At 40.0% G+C, this 15,502-nt stretch overlaps 1 protein-coding gene across 1 annotated transcript in view; it reads left to right on the forward strand.

Moving 5' to 3' along the window:
• The window catches only part of LOC129457277 (uncharacterized), a 5,168-nt gene extending 609 nt beyond the window's left edge, over nucleotides 1–4,559 (forward strand). Inside the window, exons 2-3 of the mRNA XM_055230402.1 lie at nucleotides 3,154–3,249; nucleotides 4,521–4,559. Coding sequence (XP_055086377.1) covers nucleotides 3,154–3,249; nucleotides 4,521–4,522 — 98 coding nt within the window. The 3' untranslated portion in view covers nucleotides 4,523–4,559. The remainder of the gene's footprint in view (nucleotides 1–3,153; nucleotides 3,250–4,520) is intronic.
• Nucleotides 4,560–15,502: the final 10,943 nt, after the last annotated feature.

Here is a 15,502-nt window from a genome sequence, read left to right on the forward strand (position 1 = left end):
GTGTATAACAAACTAACTCCGCCCACAACCAGGTACAGTACACAAACCACGCCCATAATGCACTAGCTCCGCCCACAATCAGGTACAGTACACAAGCCACGCCCATAACGCACTAGTCTCATCCATAACCAGATATATAACAAACTAACTCCGCCCACAACCAGGTATAGTACGCAAGCCACGCCCATAACACACTAGCCCCACCCACAAACCAGTACAGTACACAAGCCACGCCCATAATGCACTAGCTCCGCCCACAATCAGGTATAGTACACAAGCTACGCCCATAACACACTAGTCTCATCCATAACCAGGTATATAACAAACTAACTCCACCCACAATCAGGTTTAGTACACAAGCCACGCCCATAATGCACTAGCTCCACCCACAACCAGGAATATAACAAACTAACTCCACCCAGAATCAAGTATAAAACACAAGCCACGCCCATAATGCAGTAGTAATCATGTAGTGAGCACTTGAATAAGTTTACTCAAAAATGCATGGGCCAGTTGAATTGTGGATAAACTAATGATGAGAAAACGTCATTATAACATAGTTCAAAACTCTTAAAACTCTTTTTTTTTTTACATAACAGGTCCCTTTAAACCAACTAGTCCAATGTCTGCACCAAAGTGAAAACAGGACTTGTCCTCGGTGACTTTAGTGCTCTTTGAATTAATGAAAGCCATTTGTGACCCAGCAGTTGGGAACCTTCTTAATTAAACACATTACACGGTTTTAAGTTCACACATTTCATTACATACTCTCTACACCTCTGCACACATACGTCAGCTCCACCACACAAATAAGCTTAATTATTCTAAATAAAACAGCAGATTTATCTTTGGGCTCTCACACAGGGCCCCTTTCATATAAATTAATAGCAAGAGGGTCCAATTCTGGGGCCCTAAGACCCCGGGACAGGGAGAACAAATCCCTTTGTTTCTCTGTTGTCTCCCTTCACTCCCCCCTGTTATTGTGTTATGTACATTCTGACCATAAATAAGAGACACAATACTGTTCTAAACTCATTCTCTGTGGACTGTATTTTCTGGACTATACGTCGCATTTTTGGGGGACATTTATTTTAAAAAATCCGAGACCAAGAACAGACATTTTATCTTTAAAGACAAGTTATAGTAATAAGATGAAGTGCTCCTTCCTCTTCCTCGTGGCTTCACACTGGGACAAGTCAGAGCATCACTGTGACAATAACCAACATGTGAAATTATATATTTAATCATTTCACATATAAGTCGCAGCCCTGGACAAACTATGAAACAAAAGTGTGACTCATAGACCAGAAAATACAGATTTAATAGAAACAATGAACATCAGTGAGTCTGCAGTCATATTTATACTGAGGTCTGTCAGTGAAAATTTGAAGATCTCTTGAAGTGTCGGTTATAACATTTTAATTTATTATTATTATTATTATTATTATTATTATTATTATTATTATTATTATTATATTGCAAGGAAGTCAAAGCAATTTATTTACAATTTATTTCAGTCCATTGTGTGCTGGCAGCAGACACACAAACACACTGACACACAAACACACAAACACACTGACACACAAACACACTGACGCACAAACACACAAACACACTGACACACAAACACACTGACGCACAAACACACAAACACACAAACACAAACACACTGACGCACAAACACACAAACACAAACACACTGACGCACAAACACACAAACAAACTGACACACTGACACACTGACACACAAACACACTGAATCACTGACACACAAACACACAAACACAAACACACTGACACACAAACACACTGACACACAAACACACAAACACACTGACACACAAACACACTGACGCACAAACACACAAACACACAAACACAAACACACTGACGCACAAACACACAAACACAAACACACTGACGCACAAACACACAAACACACTGACACACAAACACACTGACACACAAACACACAAACAAACTGACACACTGACACACTGACACACAAACACACTGAATCACTGACACACAAACACACAAACACAAACACACTGACACACAAACACACTGACACACAAACGCACTGACACACAAACACACTGACACACAAACGCACTGACACACAAACACACTGACACACAAACGCACTGACACACAAACGCACACAAACACACTGACACAAACACACTGACACACAAACACACTTACACACTGACACACAAACACACTGACACACAAACACACAAACACACTGACACACAAACACACTGACACACAAACACACTGACACAAACACACTGACACACAAACACACACAAACACACTGACACAAACACACTGACACACAAACACACTTACACACTGACACACAAACACACTGACACAAACACACTGACACACAAACACACTGACACACAAACACACTGACACACAAACACACTGACACACAAACACACTGACATAAACACACTGACACACAAACACACTGACACAGAAGGTGTCTTGCCCAATGACACAATGTAAGTATGTAACTCTTGTTGAAATGGTTGTGTTCTGTATCTGTGGTTCTCTCTGTACTTAAAGTTCAGCTGCTTTAATTTGAATCTGATGATTATATTAATACTGTCGTTTGTCTTTTTAATGTATCTAACTCCTTTCTTTCTTTCTTTCTTTCTTTCTTTCTTTCGTTCTTTCGTTCTTTATTCTTTATTTGTCAGGGACCATGTACAAATTCATTAATCTTACAAAAGTTAAGAGGATTTGTATCAGATTTAGCTCCTGCTGAATGAAACAGGACTAAACTAAGACTAACTGAGGACTAAACCAGGACTAAACTAAGACTAACCGAGGACTAAACCAGGACTCAACCAGGAATAAAACAAGACTAAATCAGGACTAAAATATGACTAAACCAGGGCCAAAACAGGACTAAACGGACTAAACCAGGACTGAAACGTAATTTAAGGACAACAAAATCAGGACTAACCCAGGACTGTGAGGAGGACGGTGTGATCCTTCAAACGTCCAGGAGTCTCAGAGCCTCCTGGACGTTTTTGAAGGACCATCTGAAGGACCATCTGAAGGACCATCTGAAGGACCATCTGAAGGACCACGTTCCAAAGCTCTAACTGCGTCGTTCATTGTTTGTTTCAGGGGACATGGAACCAAAGAAGATGAACTATGTCAAATCCAAACCAAGGCCCACTCCAAGTCAACAGAAAGAACAGAGCCGACTGCAGCTCGCCAACTGTGAGACACATCAGATTATCTAAAGCCAAATGATGTCACTTTTCTGCCATCTGCTTGTCTCCATGGAGATGCTGTTGGTTTGAGGATGAAGTTAAACATCTGCCATTTGCTCAATTTAAGTTTTTCATTGCTAAAAAGAAGCTGCAGTGTTTCTGTGAGGTGAAATTTTCCACAGTATGGCATTCAATTGATCAGTGTTCATGGAGACAAGCATAGGACACGACCAGGACAAGTCACAGGTCAGATCTGTGAAGAGGCGACCCCAGAAAGAATGTGTTTTTCAAGGATTTAGTTTGGCATCAGAAACAGTGGGATTTGAATAGATGCAAAGTAGAGACATTTAAGTCCAACGCAATTATTTTATATGTTTTTGTCTGTAAAACCCCTCACCACACACTTTATACACTTTTCTCACACAGGCGTTAACATTTTCTCACATTTCTCTCTTGTTCAGAACGTTTCATCGACATTGTGGATTTTGTCTGGGAGAAAACAAACAAACACACAGCACTTCAGAGTCACACTGCGATCCAACGTTTATGTAAATTTGCTCATAGATTATAACTCTATAGAAAACACAAGAAGAACAAGCTCACTTCAACATTCTTCCCACTAAAACATGAGAGCGACCGGGTCTTTCGGCTGATGTAAACGTTACACTTTCCTGGAGAATATCATTCCCTGGAGTCGTGCTTCATAGAAATCCTAATGACCAGACGTGACTCGTACGGCTCTTCTGACGGCTCTTCTGACCATTTCCTCTGCCCACGGCTCATTAACACTGAGATAACTGTCAGAGCGTATGATCCATAGACGCACATTTAGATTTAGTCACTTTAATGTGTGTACGATTAGTTGGAGACACATATATTTGAGACGTGATTCTTTAGTAACTGCAGTAGTTTGTATTTCAAATGATAAAACGTCAAGTTATAAGTAAATACTTTTTAATTAAATTGTAGAAATCTTAATAAAAGTAAATATACATAATAGTTATAGAAACAAATAATGACAGTGCACAGTTTAAAATCTCCGTATTAGAATAAATGCAATACAGATTATGTTAATGCCATACTGCGGAACATTCCAGGCAAAGCAATGGAAACACGCAGCCCAGAAAAGTTACATACTGCAGCTTTATCTTTAATTTGTTACTCCGAAATATTAGTAATTTTATTTAAGGCCAGTTTTTGTTGACCTCTTGTGCTGTACTGCAGTATGTTCTTTTCTATTTTGAATTTTGACGTTGTTTTTCTGGATTTTCGTTCCAGAGTTTGTCCTGAAACTGATCCCACAGTTGAAGACTCTGCGGAGTCTTCAACTTCCCAAACGGAGGACCTCTGCATCTCAAAAACTGGACCAAAAGTGGATCAAAACTGACATTCCTGGACTTACAAATGAACTCACTGTAGCAAGAAGATGTGCACTTCCTGTTTACTGTAGCCAAATCCTCTCAAACATCTACCATTACACAACAGAAGCTTTAAGTAGAACACAGTGTAGCCACAAGGGGGCGCTCTCCACCGGCGTAGTCAAGTCTATTCAAGAAACAAACAAGTCTAATGTAGAAACAAACAAGTCTAATGTAGAAACAAACAAGTCTAATAAAGAAACAAACAAGTCTAATAAAGAAAGAAGTCAAGATTAAAGGAATGCAGCATGGTTTAGGTTATACTCAAAATCTGAAAAAAAAAAAGACTAAACCAGGACTAAGACGGGGCCAAAACGGCACTAAAACAGGACTAAATTAGGACTAAACTTCAGACTAAAACAGCACGAAACTGGGACTAAACTGGGACTAAAGTGGGACAAAAGTGGGACAAAAGTGGGACTAAACCGGAACTAAACCGGGACTAAAACAGGACTAAAACAGGACTAAACCGGGACTAAAACAGGACTAAACTGAGACTAAAACGGCACTAAAACAGGACTAAACCAGGACTAAACCGAGACTAAAATGGCACTAAAACAGGACTAAACCAGGACTAAACCGAGACTAAAACGGCACTAAAACAGGACTAAACTGAGACTAAAATAGCACTAAACCGGGACTAAACTGGGACTAAAGCGGGACTAAAACAGGACTAAAACGGCACTAAAACGAGACTAAACTGGGACTAAAACAGGACTAAAACAGGACTAAAACAGTACTTAACCGGGACTAAACCGGGACTAAACCAGGGTTACCCCAGGACATTTCTGAATTATCTGGTACTCTACCTGATACTCTAGACGCACTCCAGCCCAACAGACTCTTTTAGGCTCTTTTTAGTTCAACCATGTGCAATGCCAAAGTGTAGCACACCTAAACATTATTTGACACTTCTTCACTCAGATTTAGACATTTGACATTTGGTGACTGCTTAACCTTAAACTTTCTTTCAAATTGTCCAGAAACAGCGGTGAAACACTTCACTTTTATACAAGGAGATGTGGTTTCTAACTACGCTAAAGGGCATGTTGTCCCAGGCCCCAAGAACCTCCTTCTTCCTGTTCATTTACACTAGGGGGGCCCATGTGAGGCTTTTTACCCTGGGGCCCTCCAATTCCTGCCGACGGGCCTGCTACACACTGTATTATTAGCGACAGATAGCGTTTCATATACAAAACAACACATTTAACACCATTTATCACCCATAGCCAGTCGTTTTTACATGTAGCAAAACAGCAGCTAGCGAAAATATGGCTTCCTCGATTATTTTCAACTTTGCGATGAAGAAGACTTGTTCTCGGATGCATTTTAATACGGCGCTTTTCCAGCTTCAAGTCACTCAAAGCGCTTTACGTCAAGAAACCACTCACCAATCATGTTTACGTCCAGAGCGGGATTTGGACCGCCAACCTCCTGATCAGCGGACAAACACTCCCGGTACCATACATTTGTGAGTGCAGCAGCGGCCTCCTTCTGTCCCTAATGCAAGAAACACACTTGAATTATAATGTGTGGCCACTTCCTTCTATTTAACCGATGTCTGCACTAGTCCATGTAAGTAATGCTATATTTTGAATAGAAAATGCAAATGATGAAGACCCTGTCCTCACCTTAATGATATCTTTGTACAGCACTTACTACTGATTGCCATTCAAGAGCTCTATACCTGACTGAGTAATGTGAATTTTTAAATCGTGCACTAAACTTGTTGGATTTTTTACTTTCACAAAATGTATTTAAACACCTGCATGCGTCCATTTCCCACTACGCTGTGACCACACAAAACAATATGACCCCTGGAGAGGTCAGATGTTTCTTCTAAAGGTTCATGTTGGAAGAAAGAAATTAAGGATTATGTTTGAGGGTCAAGTTTGGGTTTTCTTGGTTAGTCCTGGTTTAGACTTGTTTTAGTCCTGGTTTAGACTGGTTTTAGTCCTGGTTTAGACTGGTTTTAGTCCTGGTTTAGGTTAGGTCTTGTGGGATGGTTCCAGTCTGCAGTGTAGAGATGCTTTAGTCCTGGGTTAGACCTGGTTTAGTCCTAAAGTAGTCCTGCTTTAGAGCAGCTCATGTTGGGTGGACCTGGTTTGTAGGAGTCAGTATTTATCAGAAGAGCTTCAGGCGGGTTTAGTTCCAGTTTAGTCCTGTTTTAGTCTTGGTTTAGTCCTGGTTTAGTGCTGGCTTAGACCTGGGTTAGACCTGGGTTAGACCTGGTTTAGTCCTGTTTTATTTCTATTTTAGTCCTGGTTTAGTCCTGGGTTAGACCTGCCTTAGTCCTGGTTAAGATCTAGTTTAGTCCTGGTTTAGACCTGAGTTAGAGCTGGTTTAGTCCTGTTTTAGTCCTGGTTTAGTCCTGGTTTAGTCCTGGTTTAGTCCTGGTTTAGTCCTGGTTTAGTCCTGTTTTAGTCCTGTTTTAGTCCTGGTTTAGTCCTGTTTTAGTCCCGGTTTAGTCCTGGTTTAGACCCGGTTTAGTCCTGGTTTAGTCCTGGTTTAGACCTGAGTTAGATCTGGTTTAGTCCTGGTTTAGACCTGTTTTAGTCCTGGTTTAGTCCTGGTTTATTCCTGGTTTAGTCCTGATTTAAACCTGGTTTAGTCCTGGTTTAGACCTGGTTTAGTCCTGGTTTAGACCTGGTTTAGTCCTGTTTTAGTCCTGGTTTAGTCCTGGTTTAGTCCTGTTTTAGTCCTGGTTCAGTACTGGTTTATTCCTGGTTTAGTCCTGGTTTAGTCCTGGTTTAGTCCTGTTTTAGTCTTGGTTTAGACCTGAGTTAGTCCTGCTTTAGTCCTGGTCTATTCCTGGTTTACTCCTGGTTTACTCCTGTGTTAGTCTTGGTTTAGTCCTGTTTTAGTCCTGGTTTAGTCCTGGTTCAGTCCTGTTTTAGTCCTGGTCCAGTCCTGGTTTATCTGGTCTAACCTGTGGCTTTCCCCTGGTGGTCATATTGTTTTGGCTGATCTGGTTTAGTCCTGGTTTAGTCCTGGTTTAGTCCTGCTTTAGTCCTGCTTTAGTCCTGGTTTATCTTACATGATCTAATCTTTCCTCTGGTGGTCATATTGTTTTGGCTGGTCTGGTTTAGTCCTGGTTTAGACCTGGTTTAGTCCTGCTTTAGTCCTGGTTTATATTACATGATCTAATCTTTCCTCTGGTGGTCATATTGTTTTGGCTGGTCCGTGTACCTTCTCTCTGTTCATACAAATACGATTGAATCCTCTTGTGTAAAACAGTGAAGCGTTTGACGAGGCTCATTATATTTACCTGATGCATGTTTGAGCCTCGTCAGCTCTTCGTCCACAGTCATGACGTCCAGACAAAGACTCTGCATGTTGCACCCTAAGGAGACACGAGTCGGGGGGGTAGTTGTTCTAGCTCAGGGAAAATTAACGTTACATTGTCTGATAGAAGCTGTGGATCTCCATTTTCTATGAACATATCTTTGTGACAGTGGGCGGGTTTAGGGCCGTCCAGATGGCAGCGTTTCCACAGGTCACTCCAGGACTTTCACACACGCACGTCGTACATTTAAGTCCGTCCGGGTGTTATTTTTTCTCACATTTACCCTGTGTGTATTAGTAGTTTATAGGTGCTCTTTGTTTACATCATTTAACGAGATCACGGGGTTTGATTCAACTCAGATGTGACGAATCGGATCATTTTTGTGTTTACGTTTTAATAGTTTAGAAAAAGTTAATTCAGTTTCACATATTAATCTTATTTGGACATGTTTTTTTCTGTAAATAATTGAAAGATTAACTCAAACGCACGTCCAAATCACTGTTAAAATGTTGTTTTTTTCCAAATATTGCCAAAATGTACTTAAATAAATTCAAGTTGTACGTTGTCCTTATTATATCAGGCGTAAATAATTGTATATAATCTATAAATAAATAATTAATAATGTGTTTATTTTCGAGAGTCAAGACCGAGACAGGATAAATAATAATACTACCATATCACTGCAAATACTGTCTTACGATGTCGTGTTTTATTCATTCCCTCCTCACTCGTTGGGGGCGGGGCTGTCCCGGGGCAGACTGACAAAAGTGTGGCTGCCAATGTGCGCCATCGCCCCCCCCGACTTCACCAATCACACACCAGACTCATACTGTTTAATGTGAAGAGCGTTGGACACAATGACAGCGCCCCCCTGTGGCAGCTGGAGGTCTCCCGTCAGTGACTCCTGTGTTTGGTAAAATGAGTGAATTTGCGTGTCACTTTTTTGCCTCTTTAATCTAAAATTTTATCTTAATTTTTGAACTAAAGTAACACAAAAAAACATCTGAAAACCTGCCATGACACCGTCGCGTTTACGCTTCATTTGGAGTATTTTAAACGTGCGTTATCTGGAGTATTTTACGTGCGTTATCTGGAGTATTTTAAACGTGCGTTATCTGGACAGCCCTAAACAAACCCGGTGTTTCCTCAGTTTGAGTATTTCTTGTGGGTTTGTTGTACATTTCTGTGTAAAATACTACACTGTTTCTCTAAGTGTGTCTTTTATTACTGCAGTTTTGGTGTTTTTGATGCATCTTGTTGAATGGTTTTAGCTAACGTTCCTAACCTTAGTTGATCTGCTTCCATGTTAACTTTACTTTTGTCGTACTGAGCATTGCCAAATCCTGAGCTTGTTTTTTTACCGTAACATAAACAGTCGATGAATGCAACGATTTACATATCAGATCTGCAGCCCGGCCTCCACATCTGTTATTTTATTTACATTTCTCATCTAATTATGAACATGAAAAGCTCACAAATATTAAAATATCTCAAATACATGTGTGTCTAAATGCACCAGCGACATTGAAAAGATTTGACGGTGAAAGTTTAGCTTCGCCAAAATAAGAGCCATGTATCAGCCAGACCTCGCCAAAATAAGAGCCATGTGATCCAGAGCCAGTCAGTCCAGAGGTTTAGTGTAAAAGTGTTATATAAGACGATATTTATGCACTATGTCGTATTATACACAAATAACCCGCAATAGACGAAGTACGCAAAGTATCAGCTTTATATTTAATAATTATTCTATATGTTTTTGTCTGTAAAACCCCTCACCACACACTTTATACACTTTTCTCACACAGGCGTTAACATTTTCTCACATTTCTCTCTTGTTTAATCAATTAATAGTGACTTTTTTTTTTTTTTTTACTTTTATTGAAGAGAAAATAACTTTCACTGGACTCTGATGTAAAAACAGAGTTACAAAATTTTCATTCACAGCTTTGCAAAATCCTTTTTTACAGAAATAATCAAACCAAGTCTCAAAAATGAACAATACTACGGTAAGAAAACCATTTGGCTCCGTGTTTACGCGGCGCCTCAGCTCGTTTCTCAGGCGTGTGCTCTTTTCCTCGTGCGTGCTGTCGCTCTTAAAGTGACGGTAACATATTTATGTACAACTTAAATAATCACAGTTCTAAGATATTTTCTAAAATCAACGTTAATGCAATAAAATAAATGTAGATTATGTATATAAATCAAATATGAAAACTTTTTATATTCAATTATTCGTGTAAACATAAAACAGCATTTATAACAAAATATCAACGCCGGGTTATTAATGGATTAGAAAAGGTGTCAATAAAAAGCTGTGGATATAGTGAAAAAATAAAAAATAAAATGATTATAGTGAGAGCTGCTGAAAAGTCTGAGGGTTTAGTTTGAACAAATAAATAAAAACTGTACAAAATATATCAAAATCAGTATATCTGAAGTTTTATCCGAGCTCGAAATCTGCACGAAATACTTTTAGGTACGTTTAAATGGTTCTTTAATACTTTTACTTGAGTTTTGTTTGTTTTTTTGCTCCAGTATCTGTACTTTGACTTAAGTAACAGCAGTGCACAGGACTCAGGCTCTCGTCCCTGTGTGTGTACAGTGTATTTAAAGTGTAAATACTTGTACTTATACTTGTAGTTTTACTGTGGAGGTCGGGTTGCAGTGTTTCCGTGGTGTCTACAGCCAAACTCACCTCACACAGCACTGCCCATGACGTCAGATCACACACACACACACGCACACACACCCCCACACACCCACGCACATCACACACACACACACACACACACACACACACACACACACCCGCACACACGCACACACAGACACGCACACACACATCACACACGCACACACACACATCACACAACAATGTTAACATAAAACTAAACTGTTATGTCTTTGTTTTCCATCTAAATATTTTATCTCAATGTTTTAAGAACGAGCAAAACAAAAAATACACAACAGACACATTAAACTAAAATATCACACAAAAGTGACTCTGCGGAACTTTAAGTCGTGTTATCATGTCATGACATCATCAAAAACAGACATGGAGTCGTGTTTGTTTCATTCACATGTTTGAGTCACACTTTATTATTCGTCTGTAACATCTACAAAGCTCAAAATGCGACATTCCACCTTGTGATGTCATCAAGTGGGAGTTTTCAAGTGAACAGCTCAGCCTAAAGAGAGAGGAGGAGAGGAGACAAGAGGAGGAGAGGAGACAAGAGGAGGAGAGGAGAGGAGGAGAGGAGACAAGAGGAGGAGAGGAGAGGAGAAGAGGAGAGAAGAGGAGAAGGAGAGGAGACAAGAGGAGGAGAGAAGAGGAGGAGAGAAGAGGAGGAGAGGAGACAAGAGGAGGAGAGGAGAAGAGGAGGAGAGGAGAGGAGAAGAGGAGGAGAGAAGACAAGAGGAGGAGAGGAGAAGAGGAGGAGAGAAGAGGAGAAGGAGAGGAGACAAGAGGAGGAGAGAAGAGGAGGAGAGAAGAGGAGACAAGAGGAGAAAAGAAGAGGAGAGGAGAAGAGGAGAGGAGGAGAGGAGAGGAGACAAGTGGAAGAGAGGAGGAGGAGGAGAGAAGAGGAGACAAGAGGAGGGGAAGAGTTCTCAAGTTAAAACCTCCTTTTACCTTTAGTTCAGTCGAGATAAGTGACTGAAATGATCCAGATGATTCTAGTGAAGGTGGAGTTTAAAAACAAAGTGGAGCACTTCCTGTATCACCACACGATGACATCACAAGGTGGAACAGAGTGTTTTCTGCAGGTTTGTTTGTGTGTTAAACATGTGTGAGTGAAACAAAACACCACTCCAGGTCTGTGTGTGACGAGGAAACGACATTAGAGCAGAGATAAAACCACAGTGTCACATGGCCCTTTAAGACAGAATGATAATAACCCGACAAAGACGAGTGTGGACACATCCTCACACAAAGTACATGAAGTATTTAACCTCATGGGCAGCTGAAAGTACTCATGTGCAGTATTCAGCGGTAGCATCACAGTATTCACTTATGTAGCTTATATAAGGCGGTGTTCAGGGATCTGATTGGCTGAAATAATACGGGTAGGCGGAGCACGGTGTCTGTGGTCACATAAAGAGCACCTCCCACAAGAGTATTGTATTTTTCTAACGCTCACGTCGTCTCTGAACGCAGCACCTGTACTTGTACTTCACCACTTGAACAGTATTGCACATGTATTGCACATGTACACAGTAATAACTCCTCCTCTTTTCAGTGACGTTCTGGTGTGTCACCTTCAGTAGCATCACACTGTAGATGATCTTTGTTTTATGTGAAAGATGAATGGAAAATAAACTATTTCAGTACCTTGTTTTTGTGGTTTTGTCTTTGATTTATAACAATTTAAATTCACACGACTAATAAATAAATAAATAAATAAATAAATAAATAAATAAATAAATAAATAAATAAATAAATAAATAAATACATACATACATAAATAAATAAATAAATACAATAAACTTGATTCAAATAAAAAGGCCTGATGTTTGTTCTGTTTGTTTCATTCACACATTTTTAACACACACACACTCTGTTCCACCTTGTGATGTCATCACGTGGTAATACAGGAAGTGCTACCATTTTTTAAACTCTTCTTGTTCTTCTTCCTCTTCTTCTTTTTTGCTCTCTTCTTCCTCCTCTTCTTCCTCCTCCTCTTCTTTTTCTTCCTCTTCTTCCTGTTCTTCTTCCTCCTCTTCTTTTTTGCTCTCTTCTTCCTCCTCTTCTTCCTCCTCCTCTTCTTTTTCTTCCTCTTCTTCCTCTTTTTCTTCCTCCTCTTCTTCCTCCTCCTTTTCTTCCTCTTCCTCCTCTTCTTTCTCGTCCTCTTCTTCCTCCTCTTCTTCCTCATCCTCTTCTTTTTCTTCTTCTTCCTCCTCTTCTTTCTCGTCCTCTTCTTCCTCCTCTTCTTTCTCATCCTCTTCTTCTTCCTCTTCTTCCTCCTCTTCTTCCTCATCCTCTTCTTCTTTTTCCTTGTCTTCTTTCTCGTCCTCTTCTACCTCCTCTTCTTCTTCTTCTTCTTCCTCATCCTCTTCTTCTTCTTCTTCTTCCTTCTCATCCTCTTCTTCCTCCTCCTCTTCTACCTCATCCTCTTCTTCTTCCTCCTCTTCTTCCTTGTCCTCTTCCTCTTCTTCCTCCTCCTCTTCTTCTTTGTCTTCTTCTTCTTCCTTCTCTTCTTTCTCGCCCTCTTCTTCCTCCTCTTCTTCTTCTTCCTCTTCTTCTTCTTCTTCTTCTTCTTCTTCCTCCTCTTCTTCCTTGTCCTCTTCTTCCTCTTCTTCTTTTTTAATTATCAGTATCTTACTTATGCTCCAATGTTTTTAAACACCTTCATTTCTAGAATCATTAGTTTCATTTCAGTCCTGGATTTTTCTCTTATCTCGACTGAACTGAAGGTAAAAACGTGACTGTTCACTTGAAAACTCCCACTTGATGACATCACAAGGTGGAACGTCGCATTTCGTGCTTTGTAGATGTGACAGACTCATAATAAAATGTGACTCAAACATGTGAATGAAACAAAACACAACTGCAGTGTGTTTTTGAGGAGGAACATTGTAACACACAGTACTTCACATACTGTACTGTGGTACTTGTACTTCAGTCGGTGCCTCAGTGAGAGCGCAGGGCGAAGGATCGATTCCCCCTTGGCCCAAGTTCTGTCGTTGTGTCCTTAGGCAAGACACTTCACTCTGCCTGTGTATGAAGTCTGCCCCGACGTCTGTGGAGTGAATTAATAATGACTACAGTGTACAAAGAGAGTATTTACTACTGTGGGGTGGGTACTTCTACAGGGTATTAAAGAGGAGGTATTTACATCTGTGGGGTATTAAAGAGGAGGTATTTACATCTGTGGGGTATTAAAGAGGAGGTATTTACTTCTACAGGGTATTAAAGAGGAGGTATTTACTTCTACAGGGTATTAAAGAGGAGGTATTTACTTCTACGGGGTATTAAAGAGGAGGTATTTACATCTGTGGGGTATTAAAGAGGAGGTATTTACATCTGTGGGGTATTAAAGAGGAGGTATTTACTTCTACAGGGTATTAAAGAGGAGGTATTTACTTCTACAGGGTATTAAAGAGGAGGTATTTACTTCTACGGGGTATTAAAGAGGAGGTATTTACATCTGTGGGGTATTAAAGAGGAGGTATTTACTTCTACGGGGTATTAAAGAGGAGGTATTTACATCTGTGGGGTATTAAAGAGGAGGTATTTACATCTGTGGGGTATTAAAGAGGAGGTATTTACTTCTACAGGGTATTAAAGAGGAGGTATTTACTTCTACAGGGTATTAAAGAGGAGGTATTTACTTCTACGGGGTATTAAAGAGGAGGTATTTACATCTGTGGGGTATTAAAGAGGAGGTATTTACATCTGTGGGGTATTAAAGAGGAGGTATTTACTTCTACGGGGTATTAAAGAGGAGGTATTTACTTCTATGGGGTATTAAAGAGGAGGTATTTACTTCTGTGGGGTATTAAAGAGGAGGTATTTACTTCTATGGGGTATTAAAGAGGAGGTATTTACTTCTACGGGGTATTAAAGAGGAGGTATTTACTTCTACGGGGTATTAAAGAGGAGGTATTTACTTCTATGGGGTATTAAAGAGGAGGTATTTACTTCTGTGGGGTATTAAAGAGGAGGTATTTACTTCTACGGGGTATTAAAGAGGAGGTATTTACTTCTACGGGGTATTAAAGAGGAGGTATTTACTTCTGTGGGGTATTAAAGAGGAGGTATTTACTTCTACGGGGTATTAAAGAGGAGGTATTTACTTCTACGGGGTATTAAAGAGGAGGTATTTACTTCTGTGGGGTATTAAAGAGGAGGTATTTACTTCTACGGGGTATTAAAGAGGAGGTATTTACTTCTGTGGGGTATTAAAGAGGAGGTATTTACTTCTGTGGGGTATTAAAGAGGAGGTATTTACTTCTGTGGGGTATTAAAGAGGAGGTATTTACTTCTGTGGGGTATTAGAGAGGAGGTATTTACTTCTGTGGGGTATTAAAGAGGAGGTATTTACTTCTGTGGGGCATTAAAGAGGAGGTATTTACTTCTGTGGGGCATTAAAGAGGAGGTATTTACTTCTGTGGGGTATTAAAGAGGAGGTATTTACTTCTGTGGGGTATTAAAGAGGAGGTATTTACTTCTACGGGGTATTAAAGAGGAGGTATTTACTTCTGTGGGGTATTAAAGAGGAGGTATTTACTTCTACGGGGTATTAAAGAGGAGGTATTTACTTCTGTGGGGTATTAAAGAGGAGGTATTTACTTCTGTGGGGTATTAAAGAGGAGGTATTTACTTCTGTGGGGTATTAAAGAGGAGGTATTTACTTCTGTGGGGTATTAAAGAGGAGGTATTTACTTCTGTGGGGTATTAAAGAGGAGGTATTTACTTCTGTGGGGTATTAAAGAGGAGGTATTTACTTCTGTGGGGTATTAAAGAGGAGGTATTTACTTCTGTGGGGTATTAAAGAGGAGGTATTTACTTCTGTGGGGTATTAAAGAGGAGGTATTTACTTCTGTGGGGTATTAAA

Source organism: Periophthalmus magnuspinnatus, chromosome 21, assembly GCF_009829125.3.
Source record: "Periophthalmus magnuspinnatus isolate fPerMag1 chromosome 21, fPerMag1.2.pri, whole genome shotgun sequence".
NCBI classification, from domain to species: Eukaryota; Metazoa; Chordata; class Actinopteri; order Gobiiformes; family Gobiidae; genus Periophthalmus; species Periophthalmus magnuspinnatus.